Source organism: Seriola dumerili, unplaced genomic scaffold, assembly GCF_002260705.1.
Source record: "Seriola dumerili isolate Sdu_G_001 unplaced genomic scaffold, Sdu_1.0 BDQW01000264.1, whole genome shotgun sequence".
Classification (NCBI taxonomy): domain Eukaryota; kingdom Metazoa; phylum Chordata; class Actinopteri; order Carangiformes; family Carangidae; genus Seriola; species Seriola dumerili.
In genome coordinates, this window is record NW_019174519.1 from 1,170,796 (window position 1) to 1,183,616 (window position 12,821).

Sequence of the window (12,821 nt, forward strand, 5' to 3'; positions counted from 1 at the left end):
TGGGTTAGGGTAGAAATTTACGTCGCATTGAACATTTATTGTCTCCAGACACACGATAGCAAGCTGCTCCTGCCTATGGCAAGCCGCTCCTCCTACTTGCCATGACTTCAGACAAAACTACAGATATCTGCAACATCAATTCGCCTAGTCATAACTCTATTTCAAGATATCTGTAGTGTTGCTTTCGTCAACGAAAATTATGACTAAATATCTTCGTCAACGAACCTTTATCACGTGATGAAAACGAGACGAGACGCAACGTAAAAACTGGTCATGTGACGATAACTATAATTAAATATATAATGCAATATTGTTGACAAATAAAAACAAGACTAAATGTGGTTTACAAAATAAAAACTCTGCTAAAATGTCTCTTCATTTTCGTTGACTAAAACGAGACGAGACGAAATGTTATAACGTCATTTCGACTCGTTTAGTCGAGTTATTATTATTTTGCAGTATTTCTGTTTCCTGTGTCTCACTTCATCAGGTCGCACTGCGCCGACGCATGCGACATCACTTCCTCAATCCCCACTCGCGGGCGGCATTTAGAAGTTGCAGCTGCGGTTGAACGACAATTTCAGAAACATGACACGACGGAGAAAAGGGCCGATGGCCGGCAGCCAGTCGGGGTTCTTCTTTGGAAGAAAAAGACGAAATTTGGACACACTTTCATTACACAGAGGTGGAAAAAAAACCCAGAATGTGTTGTGGAAAAAGATGGGGAGAAATGCGACCACAAAATCACAGGAAAACATGTTTGGTTGGTAAAATAAATATGTTGTAAATTCAAATCAGAGCGTCTTGTGTGTCTGGAATGGATGTATTCTTGAGTCTATAAGGTAACAATAATATAATAATAAGATAACCTTGTTTGAACTGTGAAATGGGTTTGGCTAAAATAAAATTTTGGTTTTGTCTATACTAAGTACTTATACTATACTGGGTTAAATAGAATTGCATTACTAGAAAGAGACTAAAATAAAATTTTCATTGACTAAAACTAGACTAAAATGTCATCAGTTTTCGTCGACTAAAACTAGACTAAAATAGTCATGGATGATTCTGACTAAAATAAGACTAAAATGCTCAGACTTTTAGTCGACTAAAACTTGACTAGATTAAAAAGAGTATGAACGTGAGTAAAACTAATAAAAAATAAAATGACAGCTTGACACAAAGACTAGACTAAAACTAAAATTAAAACAGGCCGCCAAAAACAACACTAGATATCTGTAATTGCATTTTGACTAGGAAAAATGAAAGTTAAAGATATCTTCAATTTGAGATATCTCTAATCAAAATTAACTTGAAGATATCTATAACCTGATAATAGATATCTACAATTAAAATTATGACTATCCATAATTCCAGTTTGAGTTGTCTACCATTTAATTCATCACAAATCACTTCAAGATATCTATAACATTGTTTTGACTAGTTAAAACATAATTTAAGATATCTAAAAAGGACAATATAGATATCTTATTTGACGGGAGTTGAAGATATCTTGAGCTGGAATTATGACTAGTCAGAATTAAATGGTAGGTATCTCAAACTGTAATTATGGATAGTCATAATTTATTTTCAGATATCCATATTTGGTATTATGGCTATCTACAATTGAATTAAAGATATCTGTAATGAGAAACCCCATACACATGAATGGGAAAAGTGACGTCATTTGTCCTGGGAAGAATGAAGTTGTGGATATCTGAAATGACAGTTGTGGATAGGAAAAATTTCATTGTGGATATCTGAAATGTTCATTTTGACTAGGAAGAATTGAATTACGGATATCAGTAATGCATATCCAGACTAGCCATTAAATGTTAAATCGACTTGCCATACTACACACATGTATAAACCTGAATAAAGTTATTAAGGCTGATTTACAAACTGTGGAATTATTTGTCAACATCACCTTACAAGCTCAAAACCTGTTTGACCCTAATTTTAAGCCTGTACATATGCACCATGGATGCAGACATTCATTCAGACACTCTGATGATGTTTTCACAAAAGAGTTATGATAATTATAGTATCTTACCTCTTACACAGTACAGTCGTGTGTGTGTGTGTGTCTGTGTGTGTTGTTCTTACTTGATGATCTTGCCAGCGTTGGGCTGCTCCTGGCCCCAGTAGTACAGGTCCAAACCAAACGGAACCACAGGAGCATCAACAGGCTTCTGGTCTGAACTGGACTGAGATGAACTGGGATCAGTGGAGCTGCTGCAGGAGAGACAGACACCTTTTCAAACTCACCATGGAGGGAGAGTTTCACCCTTTATACAGAAACAGGTTCAACACAGTGGTCAACAGACACAGAGACCACCTGGAGGTTACCATGATGACTGACACACTGACCTGACAGAAGAGGACTGAGGTTGTGTGTGTTTAATGCAAAGAGGCAGCAGTTTCACTACTGCTTGTTCTTCTTCTACTTCTTCATTATTTACTGGAGGTTTTCATCAGCTATGTGCAGACACATATCTGAATGTGTAACTTAAAAATGGAAAAAACTGAACTGACTGTTTCTGTGTGAATATGTCTCAGCTTAATCAGCCTGGTCCCTTGGGGCGACGCCCTTCAGCCCTGATGATGGATGATACTGCTTTCAGAGGTCAGTGTACAACACAACAACAGAACTGAGCCATTTAGACCTTTACTTCTGTTTTCACATTCATGTTCAGAATTAAAGTTTTTCCTCAAGAGAGAAACTTCAACGAGTTTCAAATCATGAGATTCTTGGAACAACACTTAAACTCTATCTAGTTTTATTAAAAAAAATATCTATTTAATGATCAAAAACTATAAATACAATTTCCTATCTGGGCCTGAACTGGACCTCCTCTGATCCTATCAGACCTGTCTGATTTTAAGGTGAACATCTGACACTGAGGTGATTCCTCTAAACCAGGGGTCTGCAACCTTTATTATTAAAACAGCCATTTTTGGCTCCTCTCCCACAAATGAAAATCATCTGAAGCCGCAAAACCTATTCGACCCTTAAAATGAAGATAACACAGCGTGTTTTATATATAGTTATACTATTTATAAAAGAAATATAGTTTACTGCATTTATGAAATTATAGAATTACAAAAAAACTTGACATTTTATTGCTGTTTTACCTGTTTTAACAAAGGAAAACACCAAACTCTTATGAATAGGATAAAAAAACACTGGCATGTGTATACCTACTTTTAAATAAAACTCAGAACTGTGCAGGCTTATTTGAGTCCTTCTATTATTTGTGAAGGATTAAAAAAATAATAAGTAACCCACTTTGAAATAAATAAAACATATAGCTGCAGCCTAATAGCTTTAAGAAGAGTAAACATATGAACAGGCTAGTTTGTATTTAATTATGACTCAAGTCCATTTCAGTGTGCCATCATCCTCTTCTGTTTTTATCCTCAGGCAAGTACAACATTCAACCGTCGAGACATTCAGAATTAAACTCTCTATTTTCCTCCGAGGCTTTTCTTTTTTTGGATTTATCCATGGTTAGCTTACCGGGGCTCTGAAACTCAAGATTAGCCACCTATCGGCGGCAGGAAGAGGCGGTAGGCTGTAAACATTGTAAACGCTGTAAACGTTGCTATGGAGACGTTGTAAGATGTGACGTATATTTTAGTTGACGAAATATTATCAGTATCACCTCGATCTCCAAAATATGAGGTGTCTCTTTAAAAGAGAAAAGAAAAAGAAAATAAGAAATAGCTGTTATTTATTTTCATATTATTGTATTTTTTTCAAAGCTACAGGGAGCCACTGCAGAAGAGCTGAAGAGCTGCATGCGGCTCCAGAGCCGCGGATTGTCGACCCATGCTCTAAACATTACAAGGTGACCTGTGGAGGAGATCAGACTGTATCTCAGGACTTCTAAGCTTTGGAATTAAAGTTATTATCTGGTTTCAAATCACACAGACCTTTAACGATAAATCTAAAACCTTTACTATTCTTAAAGGACCAGTGTGTAGGATTTTTGTTGGATATAATTCATCATTACGTTTTCATTAGTGTCTAATAATCACCTGAAACTAATAATTGTCATCATTAGCTTAGAATGAGCCCTTTATATCTACCCAGACCCCTCTATCTTTCTACAGGAGCCCAGAGCAGACAAAGCACTGGTTCCAGAGAGGACCTGACCTGTTTTTACATCATCTGAATGCCACCGTACATTCTCCTACACGCTTTGAAAGTGGGGGGAGGGCGATCAGTTGGCTGCAATTTGCAACTTCTCCACTGGAGGTCAGTAATTCCTGCACATTGGTTAATTTAAGTTTCTCTCGAGACTCAAATCCCAGTAATCAGCTGAGTAGCGTCACGTGACCAGAGCTGTAAAGGCTAAATGAGACAAGGTGAGAAGAATTAAGAGGGACAGGAAGTGTAAAGCTGGACCTGTGTGCTGATGACTGAAGGTGACTGAAGGAGGGAAAGAGGTGAAAAGGTGGGAGAACAAGAGGAACACAGGAAGAAGAGGTGAAGGGAGAGGGGAGCTGTGGACCAGGGGCTTATAAAAGGGGGTTACAGAAGGTGGAGGTTAAGTGGAGGACTTGTCACCTGGACTCTGCATGCAGAGGGAGGGTCTGTCTGAGCACCCGTAGTGTTGCGGCTGCACAGGTCGGATCCTGCTCTTCTTCTGTGAGACGCTTCAGACACCTGGAGGAGGAGGAGGAGAGAGGCTGAGGGGGAAGAGCTGCAGGTCTCTTAGCTGTAGGTTTTCTTGTGACAGGTGCTGCTGAGGTGGAAGGAGACGGATCCAAACCTGCCAACAGAGACCAGAGGAAGTTCAGATCAGACTGTAGACTTCAATGTGACGGGACACGTCCTCATGACACACGTCGGGTCAATACAACCTATACTTTATATTACTGAATTAAAATCTACAAATATCTATATATATTGTAGGGCTTTCCCAAACGATTATTCTTTAAACAATTAATCTAGCGATTATTTTTTCGATTATTCGACTAATCAACGATTATTTTTTTATTAACCTAACCTAAGTAATTTTGTTGCAATTATTTTCCAGTTAGTCATTTAATATAACAATTTGCCCCGTCCAACACACACACACACACAAATGAAGATGCACTTTGCAGAGTCTGCAGACTACCGCACTGTTGGTGTCAAGATTAAGGTATTCCCAAACTTTGTGCGAGCCTTTTTTGCCGCGTGTTGCTCCACACGCTCCGTCTTACTGCTGGTAGACGCCGCCATGTTGTTCAAATAGATTACACAGACGCAAATCGTTCACGTAGTCAATGACTTCAATTACGTCATGGCGTTGTCCCCGCCCTTGCGCTGCGCTTGTATCCCGGTAAACCAAAGACGATGGATATAAACGGTCCCATTAGAAAGTTCCGGTTTTGTTTTATGAACGTTTACCCTGTTTTACACGACGCGTCGACACTAAAATTCCACGTCGAATAATTTTTATAATCGACAACGTCGATTACGTCGGATAATCGTCCCAGCCCTAATATATTGTATCTTTAGTGGTCAGATATTAGTGATGGGTCGGTCGCGAACGACAGCCGGATTAGAGCCGGCTCTTTGAAGTGAATCGAGAGCGATTTTTTTTTTTTTTTTAAATTGTCTTTTAAAGCCGCATTGGTCAACATGTGTGGCTGTGGCAGCGTCTGTGTGACTACACTGAAAAGGAGGGGGGAGGGGAGGGGTTACAGACACTCGCATTTTGTGGTTTGTTTTTCACTGTACGTAACACATTTTAATTTATATTTTGTTGAGTGATGTTTAGTTGATTTTGTGTTTTTTCACAAATTAAAATTGGTCTTTTTTATTTAAAATTTATTTATGTATATGTTAAGTTATGTTACGTTTATTAATAAAGCCATATACATACTATACATATGTTATATTTTATGTTTTTTTTACATTAGTTATTCATTTTACACATAATTTGGTAATAAATTAATTTAAGTAACAAAAAATCTGAGGAGCCACTTCGGAGCCGAAAGAGCGGGATCTTTTTAGTGAGCCGAGTCCAAAAGAGCCGGCTTTCCACAAAGAGCCGGAATTCCCATCACTATCAGATATGAAGTCAGTTGACTTGTTTGTCTTTTAACAAACTGTCAAACATTCATAGTGCTGACAGGAAGTAATGCACACTCAAACATGCAGTGTGTGTGTGTGTGTGTGGTCGAACACCAGGGTCTATGGGGACTGAGGAAGACTTAAACACAGTAGGTGAGATCAGAGGGTGCAGTAAGCTGAGTGCTGCTGATCCAACAACAGGGGGGGACGGGTGTAAAACTTGCAGAGCTAGACATTTTCAAAAAGAGTCAGTAACAATATTTGTTTAAAGGTTCTCCCCGTAAGTTTTCTCTGCTGCTGAACGTGGTTTGTTATCAGCAGAAGGTGGTGGTGATTGTCTTTTGACAACAGTTTCAGCCATCATTGTCTTTATAATACAAGAGCTTATAATACATACTCTGAGCAGCTACGTCTTCAGGACAGACTGGAGGCTACAGTGAGGAGACAGGGTCGAGCTAGCTGGTTAGCATGCAAACTTCAGTAGAAGAAAAGATGTGATAGAGACAAGAGTTAAGATTGGTGTTTGTTTAAACCTGTGGAGACAGCTGTTGGTGAGTACAGGAATGAAGTTTGATGCTGAACTTTTGACGTTTCTTCTAGACTGGTAAGTAAACAGCTGCTAATGCTAATGTTAGCTATGTAGAAATAGCAAAATTTACAGCTTATTTAAGACAGGTCATTCACAGCCGTGTGACCCATCAGCCATTGACAGTGCCAACGTCTATTTGCCTGACCCTGGTATTTATCACTAGTGTTTTAATTTATAAAAACTATTCAGATACAAAAAAGTCAAATTAGCTGATTTCTGATGAAGAAACGAACAAAAACACATGGAGTATAGGAAACATGTTTTTGTTAAATACAAACCTTGTTTTGAATTAAACTAATAATTTAAATAAGAAACTGGTCTTTAGTCAGCTTCTATGTAAGGCTAGGCTCCATGTGTTAAAGATTATTGCTGTTTGTATCAGATATTCTAATAAAGACGATACACTGTCACTGAGATTTGTATCTCAGATAAGAACAAAAAGGATTCTGTTACTGGTTTAGTTTCACTGCTCAAAGTCCACAACAGTGCAGCGGAAATCTGTCAATTAATTCAAGTAGAGATGAAGCCATTAGTCAATCACTTGGAACCAGATATGTTCCCCTCTGAGACAGCCTCGCCCCTCTAACCAACCAGAGTCAGGGGCAGGAGTTCACAGCTGTCAATCAATACATGAACACTTCTGGTCGTATGCTACTCCTCTTGCACAGAAGATTCAATTTATCATTAGCTGCTGACTCACAGGCTAGCACTAGCTTGATTTCCAGAATATATAAAATAAATAGATAATTAGATTTTATTTGAAGTGTTGATCCATAAGACGATATATTTGTGGTTTTAAGAATCCAAAACCATCTCAGTGTAGTTTTATATCTCCTCTCTCAGGCTTCTCTCTGGAGCTCTAGTAACAACAGGTCAGTGAGCCAATCAGAAGAGAGGACGCTCTGAGCCTCTCCTCTGATTGGCTGACTGTTGTCTGAGTGATCCAATAAAAATATAGCAGATTTCAGGTAAACACTGGATGGTGGGTCCAGGTGAGTGGGATTTGGTGACTGCTTTGTTGTGACATCACAAAGTTCCAGAAGTCCTGATGGCTCGTTTTATGGCTCAGTTTCTGAATACAGGCTGTGCTTTTATCTGTGGACTGAACGCTTTGATACTTTCACATTAATATAGAACCTAGACCTGCTTTATAATCAAATAACACATGGACATCTACCTTTATACTATATGGGACCTTTAAACTGTTTTTCTGGCATTGTAGAGGCAGCGCAACACACTGCACACACAACACTGAGCTTTAACACCTTACAGTAGTTTAATTTAATTTAAGTTACACGTCACCTTGATATAGGCATTAGCAGCACAGTGCTCATACAGCTGTAAGCAGGCTGATGAAAGTGGTGAGTTGCGGGCTATAAAACCAAAACAGGGAGCTGGAAGACACTAAAACTCTCTACACAGCTGTATAATAATCTGACGACTCATCACTATGAGATTTAAATCTTCAAGATGAGAAATGAAACTTACACAAGGCATAACTGAATACTTAATAAATACAGAATGAAAAAATCTAACTAATCACAAAAAATTAAGAGACTTTTTTTGTGGTAAGGGGTGTGTGTTGAGGGGACTCCTGAAACCTTATAAATTCCTTGTTATGATCCTGTCCATTGTGGCTTACAGTACATGTTAACATGTTTTAAATGGCTCATATATTGCTTTGATCTGTGTCAGTGTAAAAGGCCTGAGGGGCTGGTGGATGATGGAAGGTTTGATACAGTTACAATCATTTTAACTGTTCAGTTTTTACAGTGAGGCATTTAACATAACCAGGTATGTCAGTGGTCAGGTGATGGCCTCTAACTTACTTCACCTCCTTCGCCATCTATCATTCCTCCTTCTCTCTCTGTCACATGATTAAACACAGACTCAACCTCAAACCAGGAAAATGGTAGAGGTTTGTCTGGATTTCATGGATGTTAAGACACACAGATCAATGGGAGGAAAGTGGTGTAGCTGTGTGTGTCTGACTGTGGTGGGACTGTGTGTGTATGTGTGTAAAATGAGTGTAGGGGGCTCAAAGAAAAGGATTAGAAAAAAGAGAAAAGGGGGTACAGGGGAGAGAAAGCAAAGAGAGAGGAAAGGCGGAAAGAGGTATTGATTTTCTTGGGTTAAGCAGGGCTTGTAATTAAAATGTTAATTTGAGAAAGAGAGATAGTGTCCTGACAGCAGAGATAGGGATAAGACGACTGATAATCAGAATGACAGAACAGGACAGAGGGGAGGAAAGAGGAGAGAGAGGGAAAGAGATATACACTCCCAGAGCACTTTATTAGGAACAGCACACTAACACTGGGTAGTTCCTCAGTTCTTCATGTCATGGATCCACTAGATGTTGAAACTTTCCTCTTTGGAAGAAGATGACTAGCACGGCTGCTAGCACAGAACGGTGATGAGAGTCAGTAAAAGGATTTACAAACTGTGCTAATAGCTCGCAGCAATTTTGATTAAGCAATGTTTCGCTCTACAGGGATCTTCATCAGGCTCTGTCAATTTGATCCAGCACCTGTGAAAGTCCCTTTGGATCTGCGTCTTTATGCCCTGTTTGTCCTGGTCCCAGGTCGACTTCTGAGAGAAGCTAAAAGATGGCCGCTATCACGGTATTGCAATCAAAGCGCTTGGGACAAAATCTGACATTTGTTTTGAATATTTCCAGGCGTCAACCAGAGCTGCTGTGGCAGCTGAAGAGGGTCAGGAAGAAAGAACAGCTAACGAAGAAAGGAGGAGGAGGACAGCAGCCTACATGCTGCTGTGGGAGAGGGAGCTAGGACAGAGGAGAGGACATGTAGAAAAATAATGAATATAATCGACTGGCTGAGATGAAAAGAGTCAGATCAGGACAGAGAGCAAAAGAAAGACTATTGTAATCACAGAAAGTGACAGGGAAAGAGGAATATATGTGGTGGGGAGACTGGTCTGACAAACTTATGATTCTCTCTTTAGACCTTTTTATACCTTTGGTATTTGTATCACTGTCTGAACTGTAGATGTTTTATATTTAGATAAAGTATAGGAGGGGCAGAAGGCGAGCTACTGTGGCTGGTAAGCTAACAGGTAACTGCTGAAGCAACTACTCATAACAGTGAAATTAGTAGCAAGCTAGCTAGCTAAAAGTTTTAACACACTATCTGGAAACTATCCATATTTTATGGAGCAGTTAAAACTAGTAAAACAAGTTTGAAACAGTGAGTGAACTGGGTCCATTAAGACTACATGTTAACCATCAGTCACTTCAAGCTGCAACTAAAATCCAGATTTTATAACCACAACGTCATGACAACATCACCAAACACATCAGTTAAAGACATTCACTGTAACATGATCACTCACAGAGAAAGTCAGAAGATCAATCACTTAAGCTGCAATGTGGTAAGCAGAGAAAGGTGTGTGTGTGGAGGGAAAGACTGACCTTGCAAGGTAACACTGATGACTCTCTTCAGCCAAGGTTTGTCCAAGAAATCGCTACGTGGTTTTAAAGATTTTTTTACTAAAGGGTTGGAAAGTTGGGCGCTAAATTGTCAACACTGCATGTTCGCATCAAATCATTTTGATAGAGCAACGAGGAGGAAATGGTGTTGATCACTCACTCGCTCACTCTCTCACTCAGTCTGTCAGTGACAGACCTGTTTATAGAGCTGGCTGCTCTCAGCCAAAAATGTATTGTTGTTGGCCTGATTTTTATGAGTGTTGGTCTGAACAGACTCCTAATGGGGTTTTGAAATGAACACTAATTATGCACATTGATTTCTGCAATTTCTTCATTTGCTAATAAAGTATATTGTATGCTTTTACATAACTATTTTATGCTTTCTCCAACTATTACAAAGGATGTGTGATATACTGAATAATATCTAATAACTTTTACAAAGATACAGTAGAGAGTACAACCAACTGCATTAAACATATAACAATAACATATAAATATATGACCCACATCTTTATGTTTTCACATACTACAATACATTATTTTGAAGCAAATGTGGATGATCTTTGAATTAAATACTTAGCAGCACAACAAATATGTATCCATCCACAGCTGAAAATAGTCTTGCTTTAGTAACATTAGTTAAAAAACTACAGGGTCCAGCTCAGAGGTGTGTAATAACACACTGTTGGTTTGGTCTTATCATGGGAACAATAAGAAAAAGATCAACACAACGTAAAACAGATTAATACAATTTGAAAGGGAGCACGTGCTGATTCAAAGATTCATATAAGGGGTAAAGAATAGACACATCAGAGGCATATGAAGATGTGTCTCCTGCAACTGAAGCTGCAGAATTAGTATGTTTCGTGAACGAGCAGAAAATGTCTGCAACACAAAAACATCGTTTGAGTTCAGGCTTTAATAACTTTCACTATTTCTTTCTATTTCAAACAAGATTGTGTGTGTGTGTGTGTGTGTGTGTGTGTGTGTGTGTGTGTGTGTGTGTGTGTGGTAAAATGTGGGTACTGGGCTAATAGGGGCTCATTAAAGAGGTTATATTGTTAATTTGGTATGGCCCCTGTAGATTGTAATGATCTCACTCACTAATCACCCTGACACACACACACACACAGCTGTTTTGGACCCATCAGATACAATCTAATTACTTTTGTGTCTAATTGATTAGTAATAGGGGGAGAAGAGGGGAGGGAGGATGGGAGCGGGTGGGTTCGCAGGTAAAGAAGAGGCTCAGTATGACTATAATCACGCAGTGGGCTGTTAGGGAGTACACAGCAGGGGTCAAGGGTCACCTCACAGCCACAACAACATGGCTGAGCCAGCAATAACAGCCCAGCCAGCATGTTGTGTTGTCGTGTTATTAACACAGACACATAAACACAAACATATGAGTCTGTGTGAGTGATGATGAGGAGTCTGAATGTGGCTGAAAAAGCAGCTCTGTTCACTGTCGCCTGCAGCCTCCTCATATCTGTTGAAAATCATATTACCAGCATTCAAATCTCATATTTACAATAAACGTGTTGATGTGTAGCTGACACAGCAATAACACGAACAAGCAGGTGGTTAATGACCTGAGCATTTAACCTCTGACCCTCTGTACTGCCTGGAGACATGATCCATACAAGTCCAGTGCATCAGGAACAATACTATAACAGCCATTCATGTGTAGCCAGTGATGACTGTGTGTGTGGAGGTGAATGTTTGACGGGAAAATATCCATCAAAGATACAAAGGGAAAAAATAAACAATCAGTCTCCATTAAAAGGCTCAGCTAAATCCAGATCGGACTAAACCACGTACTGAAACATCAGTACCAGCCTTTGAGACAGGGAGAGTCCACTACCCCTCTCACTGTGGGCTGGCTGAGACATTCATGATGCTCTCCTTCACTGTAACATCAACCTGAGTGGATCATCACCATTTGTTTGATGGTGCCTGGTTTTTGCTTTAGGTTGTTAAAGTTGCAAAAATCAATATTTTTAAAAAGTAATAATAAATCATGTTTTTAATGTGTTTTTACATTTGTAATATTTGTAATTTTGATTTTAAACTAGAATCACCTCCTTGTGGTTGTGTTCCTCCTTCATGCAGACTAGTTTCAGGTTAAATCCCTGCTTATCCAGAATCATAATACACTGCTCAAAAAATCAAGGGAACACTTTAATCACACATTGGATCTTGATATACGAATTATTCAAGTTGAAAATCTTTACTGATGCACATGGAATAATTTGTTGAGAACAAAATGATGTAACAGTCAGTGGAAACCAAAATCATCAACCCATTTAGGGCTGGATTCACAATCACACAGAAAATCAAAGTAATAAATTGAAATCACAGGCTGAGCCAACTTACATGAATTTCATCACGGCGACGCATTATGTGACTCAGTAGTGTGTAGGGCCCCCATGCGCCTGTATACACTCTGACAACATTTGGGCATGCTGCTGATGAGTCGGTGGGTGGTGTTCTGCAGGGATCTCCTCCCAGACCAGGATCAGGGCATCAGTGAGCTCCAGACAGTCTGTGGCTGTACTTGGTGGCGTTGGATGCACCGATACATAATGTCCCATAGTTGCTCAATTGGATTTTGGTCAGGGGAACGTGAGGGCCAGTCAATGGCATCAGTGCCTTCGTCATCCAGGAACTGCCTACACACTCTGGCTACATGAGGCCAGGCATTGTCCTGCACCAGG

At 39.4% G+C, this 12,821-nt stretch overlaps 1 protein-coding gene across 3 annotated transcripts in view; it reads right to left on the bottom strand.

Moving 5' to 3' along the window:
* uvssa (UV stimulated scaffold protein A) overlaps nt 1-12,821 on the bottom strand; it is a 61,490-nt gene that overhangs the window by 9,642 nt on the left and 39,027 nt on the right. For 2 of the 3 annotated variants that reach the window (XM_022757132.1, XM_022757131.1), the window contains exons 10-11: nt 4,571-4,775; nt 2,104-2,232 (exon numbers count right to left, since the gene is read on the bottom strand). In XM_022757132.1, the coding sequence (XP_022612853.1) occupies nt 2,104-2,232; nt 4,571-4,775 (334 nt within the window). The remainder of the gene's footprint in view (nt 1-2,103; nt 2,233-4,570; nt 4,776-12,821) is intronic. The other variant, XM_022757133.1, reaches the window with a different exon arrangement.